This window comes from Etheostoma spectabile, chromosome 7 (genome assembly GCF_008692095.1).
Source record: "Etheostoma spectabile isolate EspeVRDwgs_2016 chromosome 7, UIUC_Espe_1.0, whole genome shotgun sequence".
NCBI classification, from domain to species: Eukaryota; Metazoa; Chordata; class Actinopteri; order Perciformes; family Percidae; genus Etheostoma; species Etheostoma spectabile.
In genome coordinates, this window is record NC_045739.1 from 11,426,308 (window position 1) to 11,439,087 (window position 12,780).

Consider the following 12,780-nt stretch of genomic DNA (forward strand, 5'->3'; position numbering starts at 1 on the left):
TTGCACTCCATTATAGACAGAATACCAGCTGAGATCAGCATTGTTTTTTAACCAGGGCAGCAGTTTGTGCTTACATAAATGCAAAAGGGTTCTCCAATGTTTTCTCAGTTAGTTTTTTAAAATTATGTCAGATTAGTGAACAGAATATGCCTTTGGAACATTGGATGATTAGTTGCTGATAATGGGCAATGTAGATATTGCATTAAAGATCAGCCATCAACTCAGATCAACTGGTATTCTGTCTATAATGGAGTGGTGTGGAAATTTGTTCTTGAATTAAGGAAAAAAACACCGATAAACAGAAAATTCATTCAATCACAAACATGAAAAAGCACTTGGTCTTAAGTGCATGGTGAATCATTGGTGTGCTGGAGGAGTGATACAGGCTGCATTGTTGTCTGTGGTTCAGCAGCAGCAACTTTTTCAAATGGTTAAAATAGATGTCTGACTGTATGTCTCTTAAGTGTCAAATGTCTGTTAAGCCACAATTAAATAACACAAGATGCTGAGATAATAATGTTAAAATTATACCCTGTCCTTGTTTATAGACTTTAGCCCTGATATTATCAGGTGAAATAAACTCAAAACAGACCAAATATTTCAACATATCAGCCAAAAAGTAATTCCACTGGATACCTTTGGCTTCTCTGCACTTATCTTTTTACGCTAATCAAAAGTTAAAATTAAAAGTGTCCTCATTACAGTTTGTGGTACTGTGAATTGCCATCTTAGATACAACTTTTTATTAAACAAATGTAAAGGATCCTAGCCAAAACTATTTGTTAGGCGTTCATTTAAGAAAAATAATACTAGATGCAACATATGAAATTATTTATTGGCAGAATCTGACAGATTGTTTGCAATACAAATATAATTTATTGGCTGTGAATATTCAAATTTAACTGGGCCATAGATACATAGTTCTAAGTACTACTTAGTAGTTCTTCTAATTGTTAAATTGTATCATATGGGCACAAACCATTTCATCACCTCACCCTCCATCAGGTACATCAAACACCATAACTACACACTTTAGGTCAACATACTGCAGCCATTATCGTGCAGTAAAAGTTAATAAGAAATTAAATAATTAGTTGGCAATCCCATCAGTGCTACCACATTAAATAATTATTTATAACAGACTGTTCACTGTATGTGTTGCACTGCAGCTTCGCTTCAGTGTAGTAAAAATCATTAAAGAAAAAAATCGTTTAGTGTCCAGGTGGAGACATCACTGAGGAAGCTCTATGGGCCCCCTTAAACAAAACGAACCAGTGCGCATGCGTGGAACATTCGATCACTGGTAGTGTAGCTAACAGCTAAGCTACGAATCCAGCCAACATGGAAAGAAAAGGTAAATCTTTACACCGACACGCCGTACACTGTATAAGTAATGCTAGCCCGTGTGTGTGTTGACACTGCAGTTGATGCTCCTTCAAGGTCACAAATGTAAAGTGTAGCCGAGCTGCATACATCTAAAGGGGGGTTTAATTGAACGCGTCTGTCACGCACTGTTGAGCTGGAGTGAGCTACGGTAGCTAGCTCTCTAGACATTAGCTTTAGCTTCAATGGGACATGTCAGGATTATGTGGCTGCGTTTAGCTTGTCTGTCCGTTTTACACACAACCTAAAAACGTATCAACGTTAACCAGCCGTTATTGTTTTAACAGACCAGTTACCCACCAGAGCCGAATTACTTAATGTCACAATATCGTTACAGGTACCTAACGTTAGGTATTTGGGTAGCTTAGCTAGTGATGTAACTTGGCTAACGTTAGATGGCTTCCACTATCAAACCGGGTGACTGGCCGACAAATGCACCGCAATTGTTTGGATATTGGTAATTGCAATTATGACATAATGCAATGCATAATGACGGGGCTTATGAGCTGTAGGTGAGAAGGTAGTTATATCCTCTACCTCCGACAGCGTCCATCCTTTATTTGTGTCTTGAGTGAAGTAGACAACAAACGGCAACCAGACAATGCCTATATAATTGGTCACTGGTTTCTTTTGACAGTTCTTGCACTCCAGGCGAGGAAGAAGAGGGGGAAAGCAAAGAAGACCAGCAAAAAGTGAGTTTTTTTTAAACCCTCATTTAAGATTTGTCGTCTCTTAATTGTGTGCATGACACCCTCAAGCATGCATTTTGTCAGTTCATTCAGAGGTGATTGTTTCAGTTTGACATGTGCTGTGTCTGCTAGGGCTGCACAATATATCGATTTTTATTTAATCGTCATTGCAATATCAACTGGCGTAATAAACACATTTCAGGCTGCAACATATGGCGAAAAAAAGTCAGATTTTTTTGTTAGTTGAAAGAAAATATTAGTCATTTTTTTAGTGCTGCCTTTTATATTCAATGTTCAATTATTTTAGAAGAAAATAGTGTAGAAATTATTTGTTTTAAATTCAACAAGTATTTTTTTTAGTAGAATACTAAAAGCAGCAGATCTCAGAAAATGTTAATATCTGTTTATTTATCGCAAGTAATATCCTTATCTAGATATTCAACAACTTTATTGCATATTTTCCTCATAGTGCAGACCTAGTCTGTACATGGTCCAGCCGTTTAGATGTGAAACTTACCCAAGGTCCTTGACTGCATGCTTGCATTTTATTTTAGCATGTGCATGATCCAAAGATAAAGAAGTGTAAGAAATTATCCCAAAAGAATCCAGAGGTATGTCTCCAAATGTTTTAAATTTTTGCATGGGGTTGAATAAAGGGCATTAGCATTATTCATTTGGACAGTTATTTTTATAAGATATGAGTTGTAAATTATCCGTAAAGAATGTGCTGTATGCAGTGCCTATAATAAACCACCCTAGCCTATTTCCTACTAAAAAAAAATAGATTATGAATGATTGCATTAATAAAATGCCACAATCAGGTCTCAAAATATACAATTTAAGCGTTGATCTCCAACACTGATTGTTTTGGTATACGTAACAATTTACTAATCATGCCATCAGTGGCATCCTCTGGACTGTTATGTAACAGCCTGTGCTATATTTAAAACAAGAGAATGAAGAAGCCCACATCAGCCCACTGAAGCATGGTGTTACACTGAAAACAGCACTATTGCAGATACTCACCTCCTGATAGTGTTATCTTCATGGCTGAAACAGGCATTTTCATAAGGCAGAAGAATCATATGAGACTAAGAAGCTAAATATAATTTAGAATGGTACTGTTGCATGCCACAGTCATGCTTGCATGCTGGGCACTATATCAGTAGTCTTATCAACAACGTTTCATTTCCGGGATTTTTCAGGTGATTCCAAAATTTCCGCCGGTTGTCCCTCATTTTGGCAGGATGTCCGTCACCTGCCGCTTTGTTTGTGTTCGTATTTCATATTCCGGTGGATTTACTATGGTTAACTGCTCCTCAGATCTCTGCAGGGTAAATTCAGACAGTGAGCTAGACTATCTGTCCAATCTTAGTTTTCTGTTACACGAGTAAAACAACATACACGTTGACCAAAACAAGTTCCTTCCCGAGGCTATTTTGCAGAGGCACTGTTGCTCCGTCTGGCGCTTAGCAGCACCCAAGACGATTTTGATTGGTTTAAAGAAATGCCAATAAACCACAGCATCTTTTTTCTCCCATCCTGGAATGCTGTGTGGACTAGCCAGAGACTCCTCCGCAGCGCTGTGGCGAAAGGTCTGGCAATGCGAGACGACTATATCAGTAATCAGTTGTTTAAGCATTTCAGGGAAAACGTACATCAGAACAACTTGAATATCATTGCCTTCTCACCCGGGGACCCACTCAAAATTAGAGCTCGCATGAATTTTCTTTTTAAAGGAAATGTGACTAAATGGAGTTGTGTCTGGCTCCACATTTAAGTAATGATATTCCTTTTGTTCCTCCCTGTCTTTATTTTACATAGTCAGTGAAGCGTTGTGACTGAGTATGAGAATTGAGAAGACTAATTGGTACAGTTATGATTGCTGCTTAAAAATGTGTTATAATTACAAGAAACACAGTAATGCAAGAGTAGTAAATGCATTTCAAATTGACAAAACATTATTAGAGGTTTAATTTCCATACAGGTTTAGTGGCTTGACTGTTAACGGTAAAGTAGGGGATTTGATTTGCGGGAGTATTTTCGCAATGGTAATGTTATTAGTGTTGTAAGATGGCAGTAGAGTTAGATATCCCGACCCATGGTGAGTCTGATGAAAAGTGATGTGTCTGCCCGGTTCAGCTCATAGATGAAGGATTAATCTCTGAGATTACGTTATGTTCTGCCTCTGTTTAGAAGTGAATGTAGGCTACAGCCACGGGCGTAGCACACAATTCTGGGCCCTGTAGAAAGGCATTTTCTATGGGCCCCCTTCCCATATCCACAGCTATTCATTCTGGCATCTTTGGGGCTCTCAGTCCCCTTTTCCCCCCAGTCCGACACCCCTGGCTACAGCTCACAGCAACTTTAATAATATATAGTGTTGGCAAATGGCTTTTTAGTGAGATTCTTCTTAGCAAAATAATAGAGACTGAAAAGCGTGAGGCCTTTTTTTCTCCAACCTTATTCCACACAACAGTCGCAATGTTCCTTTCAGCCACCTGCTTGTGCTCCAGGAGAAGTGAAGAAAAGTTTGGTAGTTTGGTAGTTAGTTTGGTATATCCAGCAATCATGTTGCTAACGTTGGAAACAGGGAAAGAGTCAAAGGCAGTGGCGGTTTGTCATCTTTTAAATGCAACTGCAAGTTACCCTGATCCCAATTTGTTATACAATATCTACCAATACAGAGTACTGAAGTTGTGATTCAACAATGTTTTATATTTTCCTAAAGAATACAGTTGCACAGCAGAGACTTAAAGTGACAATTTTAAACCAGCTCTGTGTCGGCAGTGTGTGCAGATAAAGTGTTTGGCTTTCCTTCATGGCACCAGTGCACGGAGGAGCAGAAGTGCAGTGTTTTGCGTCATCCGGCGGATCTCCAGGACATCCACGGGAGCTCTGTGCACATGCCACGGAGGGAAGCCAAACACCGTCATCTAAACACAAGATGTGTAAACACATGATGACATAACACAGAGCTGGATTTAAATTGGTGAATTATTTCTTTAACCTAAAATAGGACAGAGTTAAGTTTAGTAAAGCCAGTCTTATGCAGGCATGTGCAACAGCTGCATGGCTGTACGTTAAGAAAATCTAGCTTGCAGAACAGATTTCTTCCAATGTCTTCTATATTTTGTGTGTGGGATATCTGTGGAAGGAGGAAGTTCAGTGTGGATCTGTTGTGGCAAGAATCATTCATCCCCAGCATGAACAAGCTATAGAAGTTCAAATGCAGTTTTCAGTCATCAGCAGCAGTTCAAAGGCAGGTGACCTGAAAAATGTTTTTATAACTCAAGGTGTCTTTGCTCGCATACAGTCTCTGTCAATTTGCAAGCTGCTGTGTATTTGTTTGTGAATATTTGTCTCTAGCAGATACAGAGGGCAATTAAAATTACACCTATCTTGCAGATTAGCTCTGGACGTCCCTCAATGTTTGTTTAAGCTGCTGTTGAGTCATTTCAAAATCAGTTAAAAATCATTCAAGATAGATCATTCTTAATGGTGTTTTACATAAATTTAAATTAAAAGTGTAAATAAATTCACTTGGTTAAACCAGGACAGATATTGTCAAACCAACAACACTTGAAGGCAGTTACACTAAAGCCCACAACTTAAATACCTGGTGACGTAATTCAAATTCACAACCTGTCAGAGGTTCTAAGGTCTGGTGTCTAGCCAGTAGATTAATGCTAACTGCTGCTCTATTGTTTTGTCTTTGGAACAGTAACCTGTAACGCATTAGGCAGGCTAACAAAGTCTATAATGTCTTATGTGCATGTGTTTGTCCATCAGGCAGCCAGTCAATCCCAGAGCTCGACAGCATCTCCAGCAAGAAGCCTCGCCTCAGGAACCCGAGGAACCTGAGGAGATCCTCGGCTCTGATGATGAGGAGCAGGAGGACCCCAACGACTACTGCAAAGGCAAGTCCCGTCTTATTCAGAATGTTTACCTGCACGCTATAACCCAGTTCTTATGAATTATTAGATTTAAACATTTTATTAAAGCATTTGTGTGGTTTGCAATATAGAGTTTTGCCAATTGACTGCCTTAATTTAACTAAGAGAACCCAGTTAAGATATAGTTATGAAAGTTACAATAAAAAAAGAAAATTGCCTTTATTAGGTTGTTGACTGACCTATCTGAACTAAGACTGGGCAATAAAACAATCTCAAAATGGGATCATGATAAATTTCTGGTCAATAACAATAATAAGCTTTAGATGTTTTTACCCGATTACACAACTGCCTGAGTCTGGCTTTTTTTCAGACTTGCCGGGCATGCCCACTTCCTGTTGTGAGCATTTGTTGCCGGTGTTGGCGTTTGTGTTTGTTCCCCTGTCAAATAGTGTTTCCCTTCTGTTAAACTGCATAGCGCCCCCATCCATAGTTGTGGTTAGGGATGAGGGTTGCTTCAGGTTTTAGGTATGGAGAAGAAGGTGAAGTTAGAAAAGGGAGAAGAAATGAGCAAAAGTATAGCTGAGGGCAACAGAAGTGATGGTGGACATGAACTTGTTCTATCCTTTCAAGCTGAAGACATTATTGATAAAAGGGTTTACACATCAGTTGTGTGAAAATGGTTCAAATTTCACAAATCTTTTCCATCACCTGAACAGGTACCATTCAGCGACCACACTGAAAGTTGAAAATGGGGGCTCATGCTGCCCAGACTCCGCACACACAGCCTGCAAGTTAAAGGAGAACTCTGGTCGATTTCAACACGTTTTGTTGTTTGGAAATCTGGAGTGCTCTCAGTAGCAAGAAAAACGAAAACAATGGGTGCTGCCTACACCGTGTTGTCACCCTGCTAGAGTTAGCACCCAATAGGCTTAAACAGGGCAAGTTTTAAATGTGTGTTTAGCCTCTAAACATGTTCAAAATGTCACTACAAGGGCCTATCCATGTGCAGTGATTCCTTCCGAGGGAACACAGTGAATCTGACTGTTTGTCAGATTGTCAAACTCATACAATCCAATATTCCAAAATGTATTTTTTTCCACAAAAAAAAATTAGCTGTTGTTATGTCCTTAGTAAGACTATGTAGAAACAGGCTGTAACCTGGCACCACAGTGGAGCCAGGTATCACTGCACATGGGTAGGCACTTTTAATGACATTTTGAACACGTTTAGAGGCTAAAAAGACGTTTAAAACCTGCCCTGTTTAAGCCTGTTGGGTGCTACCTCTAGCAGAAGGATAACACTGTAGGCAGCACCGATTGTTTTTTTTTTTGCTGCTGACAGCACTCCAGACTTTCAAACAGAGCTACGTGTTGAAATCCACCAAAATTCTCCTTTTTAAAAGTAGTATGGTTAGTTAGTTTGTCCGCTGTTAACAGCGCTAGCATTAGCTGTGCTTTAGCTGCTGTACAAAAATAGTGATTAATTGTGTCGTCATTTGCAGTCATTGCAAGAACAAATACATAACAAGCACTATTTGAAAGAAACATGTTTGCGCATGCACTTGTATAGTTTGGTTTTGTGCTAGCTCTACAAACATTTGAGATGCTTTCTTGGCAGGAGTTTACATTTAATATGTTGCTTTTAAGTAGTTTTAGGTTGTTTACAAAACTGACTACTCACTTAGTTCATAGTTGTTCATTTCGCAGCCACAAAAAAGGAAACTTAAAGCCCATGTTGCAGGTTAATTAATAGGTACATAAAGAACAAAAGATATGTATATAATTTTAAAAAGGTCTCCAAAAGGTGTTAAATGCCAGTTTGTTTCATTTTTGTATTGGCGTACTAATTTAAAATACTTTTTTGTATTACATTCCGTTTTGTGATACCCAACAACATAAAATACAATGGATAACAATTTAAATGTTTATTACCAATGAGCAAATTGCGCAAATTTGTTGGAAAATAAACCCTGCAACACAGACTTTAATTGTAAGATGACTCTGGATGAAGGATAGAGGGCTACTCTTAATTTTCTTTTGCAAATAGAGAGCAGTACTGCTCTGTTGACCAGTGGGACTCATAATGTGAATGTGTAATGTGAGTCCTTAACAAAAACATTTTGGTGAATATTATAAAGTTATGTTTTTATTATGCTATATGTTAATAAACTATATTGTAAGGTGTAATTAAACCTCTGGTTTCTTCAGGCTGTGGTCAGTATGCACTTCGAATGAGCAGTATATGCAAAAAAAGTATATTGTGACAAATAGAAGAGATCAAAGATCAAAATGGGAAATATATCGTGATCACATTTTTTGCCATATTGCCCAGCCCTAGTTTGGACTGTCTAGACAACATGCATTTTTCTCTTTTAGGTGGCTACCACCATGTGAAAGTAGGAGACCTTTACAACGGAAAATACCACGTAATCCGGAAACTGGGCTGGGGACACTTCTCCACAGTGTGGCTCGCCTGGGACATCCAGTACGAGAAAAAGTTTACTGCATATTCTTATTGCACTATTTTGTTTTTGATGCCTGAAGTTGGATACATATTCAGTAGCAGCTGACTCTGAGACTGTTGTGGTAGGACCTTGTACGGTGCTTCCTGTTAGCGAACGTTACTTGCTCTGTGGTTGCAGGGTGAAGAGGTTTGTTGCAATGAAGGTGGTAAAGAGTGCGGAGCACTACACGGAGACAGCAGTGGATGAGATCAAACTCCTTAGATCTGTGAGTAGATGAGTTTATTGCACACAGAAGGTTTTGTGAGTTGAAATCAGGAAGCACAGTCAATGTATACAAATATGACATCAACGCAGACACAATGAACACAGTTCATGATCATAAGAACATGATCTTTCTTACAGTGAAAACCATTACAGACTTTACATTATGTGTGACTTCACATGGAGTACTGTGTAACATGAACATTCAGGATGTTAGCAGCAGTATAACATGACTATAGATAAAGAGACATGCATGCCAATCCCTTTTTGGTCCAGTCTATCATAAGTAAGTGTAAAACCTGATTGTTTGGATTGTGCTGTTCTGTTTTTTTTTGTTTTGTTCCCAGGTTAGAAACTCAGATCCCATTGATCCCAACCGCGAGATGGTGGTCCAGATGTTAGACGACTTCAAGATCTCTGGTATCAATGGAACCCGTATCTTTTACAGCCAGATATTGTTAATGCTTCCTGGTATTTTTTTATGATTCAAATGTGATCTGTTTAATTGCTTACTACTGGAAAGATTAAAGCCTGTTAATTGTTAGATAAATACCTTGACAATGAGAGGATCATTCTTTCTCCTGGTGTCAAATTTAGCTGTGAAAGCGGTATGCAAGGAACAAAGTTGGTGAACAGGCAATGGATTATTCAATGAAATCTTTTGTGTCCCAAACAGAGGTCCACCTACCACAACACTTTGGCTGAGTAAGATCCCCTGAATGCCATAGGGAGAGCTGTAGCTGTATATGACACTCCCTAACAACACTGTAGTGTTTTTCACACCTATGACCTATTTTATTTTTTCAGTATAAATAATGCCAATAATCCTCATGGAAGTGAATGACCCCTAGGGGTGGGAATCTCTTGGCACCTCACAATTTGATTCAGAGGCCAAGGATTCGATTCTAAACCGATTATCAACAATTTCCACGCGTTATTTAAAAAATATACTGTACATATCTGAGTTGGTTAGATTTTGACATATTTTTCACAAGTTTTGATGAAATGTTTTGTCTGAGGTTTTTATTTTGTAGTCATTCCATGCTTATCAATTGTTTTTCCAACCCTTAATGACCACAGGGCCTCAACGTGTTTGGTAAACTGTTTTCTTCTAATGGGTTTTCAGTTCGGCTTTACTTTTTTTTATCTTAACTGATGTGACCTTCAGATGTCTGCATGGTGTTTGAGGTGTTGGGGCATCATTTATTAAAGTGGATAATAAAGTCCAATTACCAAGGGCTGCCCCTTTCCTGTGTGAAGAGCATCATCAGACAGGTAACTTTAGACCCACAGTGTCACATCCTTTTTGTATAATGGTGACTCCTGATGAAGATTCAGTTGTAGCTTCCATTTGTTTACAAGAGCCAAGTAGCCTCCAGGGTGTGTTACAGGTAATAATAACCTGTCAGGGCGCAGCATTTTGCATTTTCAGCCGGTTTTGTCAAAATGAAACAAGTAACTGATAACAATATTGATACATTGCCACTATGTATTGCTCTTTATTTATACTTTTGATAATTGACATAGCATAAATCTTTATTTTCATTTGTTTGGCAAGATTTGTGTTCCTTTGAGGCACATGTTTATCAGCTTTTTTTCTTATATTTTAACTGTACTGAAAACCAAGTCATAGAGAAAGTTTAGGAAATTTAATAAAGGGATATTGAAATATTTAAAAAGTGTTTCAGTTAAAAAATAAAGTTAAACTTTTACAATCAGTCAACCGTGCTGTAATTATTAACTTTCCAGGTACTCCAAGGCCTGGACTACCTACACACAAAGTGTCAGATCATCCACACAGACATAAAGCCGGAGAATATCCTGATGAGTGTTGATGAGCCTTATGTCCGGAAACTTGCAGCTGAAGCCACAGAGTGGCAAAGGGCTGGGGCGCCTCCTCCCTCTGGTTCAGCAAGTATGAGACAAACACTGGTTCATACAGTGGTGCTCAAAAGTTTACATACACATGCTTAAGTTGACTAAAAAGAGGAATACAAAATCATGTTTGGAAATTATTTTAATACTAAATTAAAAAATGAGGTAAAATCCAACCTTTAGGACACCAATTTTCTTTGTGAATGATAACGTATTGTAATAATAATGTTATTTAAATACAGGGATCATAAGTACATACCCCTATGTTAAATTCCCATAGAGGCAGGCAGATTTTATTATTAAAGGCCAGTTATTTCCTGGATAGGATATTATGCAACTGATAAAGTTCCCTTGGCCTTAGAATTAAAATAGCCCCACATCCTCACATACTCTTCACCATGCTTAGAGATAGGCATGGGATACTTCTATAAAATCATCTCTCAATGCAAATCAAACCAGGTATTGTCTAACTGAAATAAAACCATGCTATCTCTAAGCATGGTGAAGAGTATGTGATGATGTGGGCTATTTTAATCTAAAGGCCAAGGGAACTTTATCAGGATGCAAATATCCTGAATCCAGGAAATAATGGCCTTTAATAATAAAATTGCCTGCCTCTGGGAATAACATAGGGGTATGTATACTTATGACCCCTGTATTTTAAATAACATTTATTTATTTACAATACGTTATTCATTCACAAAGAAAATTGGTGTCTAAAGGTTGGATTTCCTCATTTTTATTTGGTATTAAAATAAATTTCCAAAACATGATTTTTTTATTCTCCTTTTTAGTCAACTTAAGCATGTGTATGTAAACTTTTGAGCACCACTGTATGTACATTCATGAGCTCCAATTGGTAACAGTTTGTACTCATCTGATTTTCTCTTTTCAGTAAGCACAGCGCCTGCTCCGAAACAGGTACAACCCTTTTATTTACTTTTTGCATAGGACTTCAGCCTGCCACATTTTTTGTATAAACACATTTATTTAGAGTCCCACAAATATGCAACTATCTATGAGAGCTATTTTGTTTTTTATGTTGATCTCTGACAGACAGTAAAAATGTCCAAGAATAAGAAGAAGAAGTTAAAAAAGAAGCAGAAGCGGCAGGCTGAGCTACTGGAAAAGTGCATCCTGGACCTGGAGGAGATGGAAAAAACCACCGAGGCACGAGAGGATGAAGAGGATGAAGATGAGGACCCGCAATCTCCAAAGGGACGGGCCTGTGCTCCTCTCAGACAGGTGTCTATTCTGGAGCTAGAAAATGAGGGAACAGAAGGTAAGAAGCCAACATCATAGGAGTAATGGGTGCTTCTTAAACTTGTATTGCTGTTGGTTAAAATTTAGTCAAGGAACAGTTATAAAATCCTTGCCATGAGTAATTTGAAAAAATAAATACATTTTTTTCTTTTTTTCTTTTCCTGATACTTTCAGAGAGCAGTGTGAATGCAGATCTCATGAGGGTGGGACCAGAGGGGCTGTTGGAGGTTAACTGTAATGGCCATGTGGAGGCGGACCAGAGGCAGTCCCAGTGGAGGGACGAGGACCAACACAATGGCAACGCAGAGCACACAGAGAAATGTGCCAGTCAGGAGGGGCAACACGAGGAGTCCCCTGTTCACCTCATCTGCAACGGTGTGAACTCTGCCGATCTCAAGGAGCTGGACACTGAGTCTGAAGGCAGGGGTGCTCACAGCAGTGGAGTAACTGAGACACACCTTCCTGCTGGGCTGGAGGAGGGAGAGCTGGAGCAGGAGGATGGTCAGTTAGGCAAAATTAGTACATCTACTAACTGCAAAGAGGTTTTTGATAACTGTTTAGTCTGGCTGGGCTGCTTTGGAAATTTAATAAAGGCTCAGCCATGTGAACTTTGAAATATTGATCGTTAGGCTCTTCTTTTATCAGATTTTTAGTCCATTCTTGTTTCTTGTCTCTCTTTCTGCTCTGATATAGGCAAGCTAACAGCAGGATCCCTGCTAGTTAACCCCCTTGAGCCACTCAATTCAGACAAGATCAAGGTCAAGATTGCAGACTTGGGAAATGCCTGCTGGGTGGTGAGTAGCCTGCTAATGACCTGAGGGATTTCCTGATTAGGGATGAAGCCTCCAGCTTGGGACACATGCAGTGTCATCTAGCTACTGAAATAGAAATACTTTAAATCTATAGTGTGTAGTTTCTGTCGCCCCCATGAGGAATTCTAAGTAATGAC

At 38.9% G+C, this 12,780-nt stretch overlaps 1 protein-coding gene across 2 annotated transcripts in view; it reads left to right on the forward strand.

Moving 5' to 3' along the window:
* The first annotated feature begins 1,262 nt into the window (after window positions 1-1,262).
* The window catches only part of srpk1a (SRSF protein kinase 1a), a 17,789-nt gene continuing 6,271 nt past the window's right edge, over window positions 1,263-12,780 (forward strand). For both annotated transcript variants that reach the window (XM_032520295.1, XM_032520296.1), the window contains exons 1-12: window positions 1,263-1,354; window positions 2,021-2,075; window positions 5,865-5,992; window positions 8,344-8,452; window positions 8,610-8,697; window positions 9,041-9,128; window positions 9,862-9,968; window positions 10,443-10,608; window positions 11,464-11,489; window positions 11,625-11,850; window positions 12,006-12,332; window positions 12,525-12,625. In XM_032520295.1, coding sequence (XP_032376186.1) covers window positions 1,342-1,354; window positions 2,021-2,075; window positions 5,865-5,992; window positions 8,344-8,452; window positions 8,610-8,697; window positions 9,041-9,128; window positions 9,862-9,968; window positions 10,443-10,608; window positions 11,464-11,489; window positions 11,625-11,850; window positions 12,006-12,332; window positions 12,525-12,625 — 1,434 coding nt within the window. In that variant the 5' untranslated portion in view covers window positions 1,263-1,341. The remainder of the gene's footprint in view (window positions 1,355-2,020; window positions 2,076-5,864; window positions 5,993-8,343; window positions 8,453-8,609; window positions 8,698-9,040; window positions 9,129-9,861; window positions 9,969-10,442; window positions 10,609-11,463; window positions 11,490-11,624; window positions 11,851-12,005; window positions 12,333-12,524; window positions 12,626-12,780) is intronic.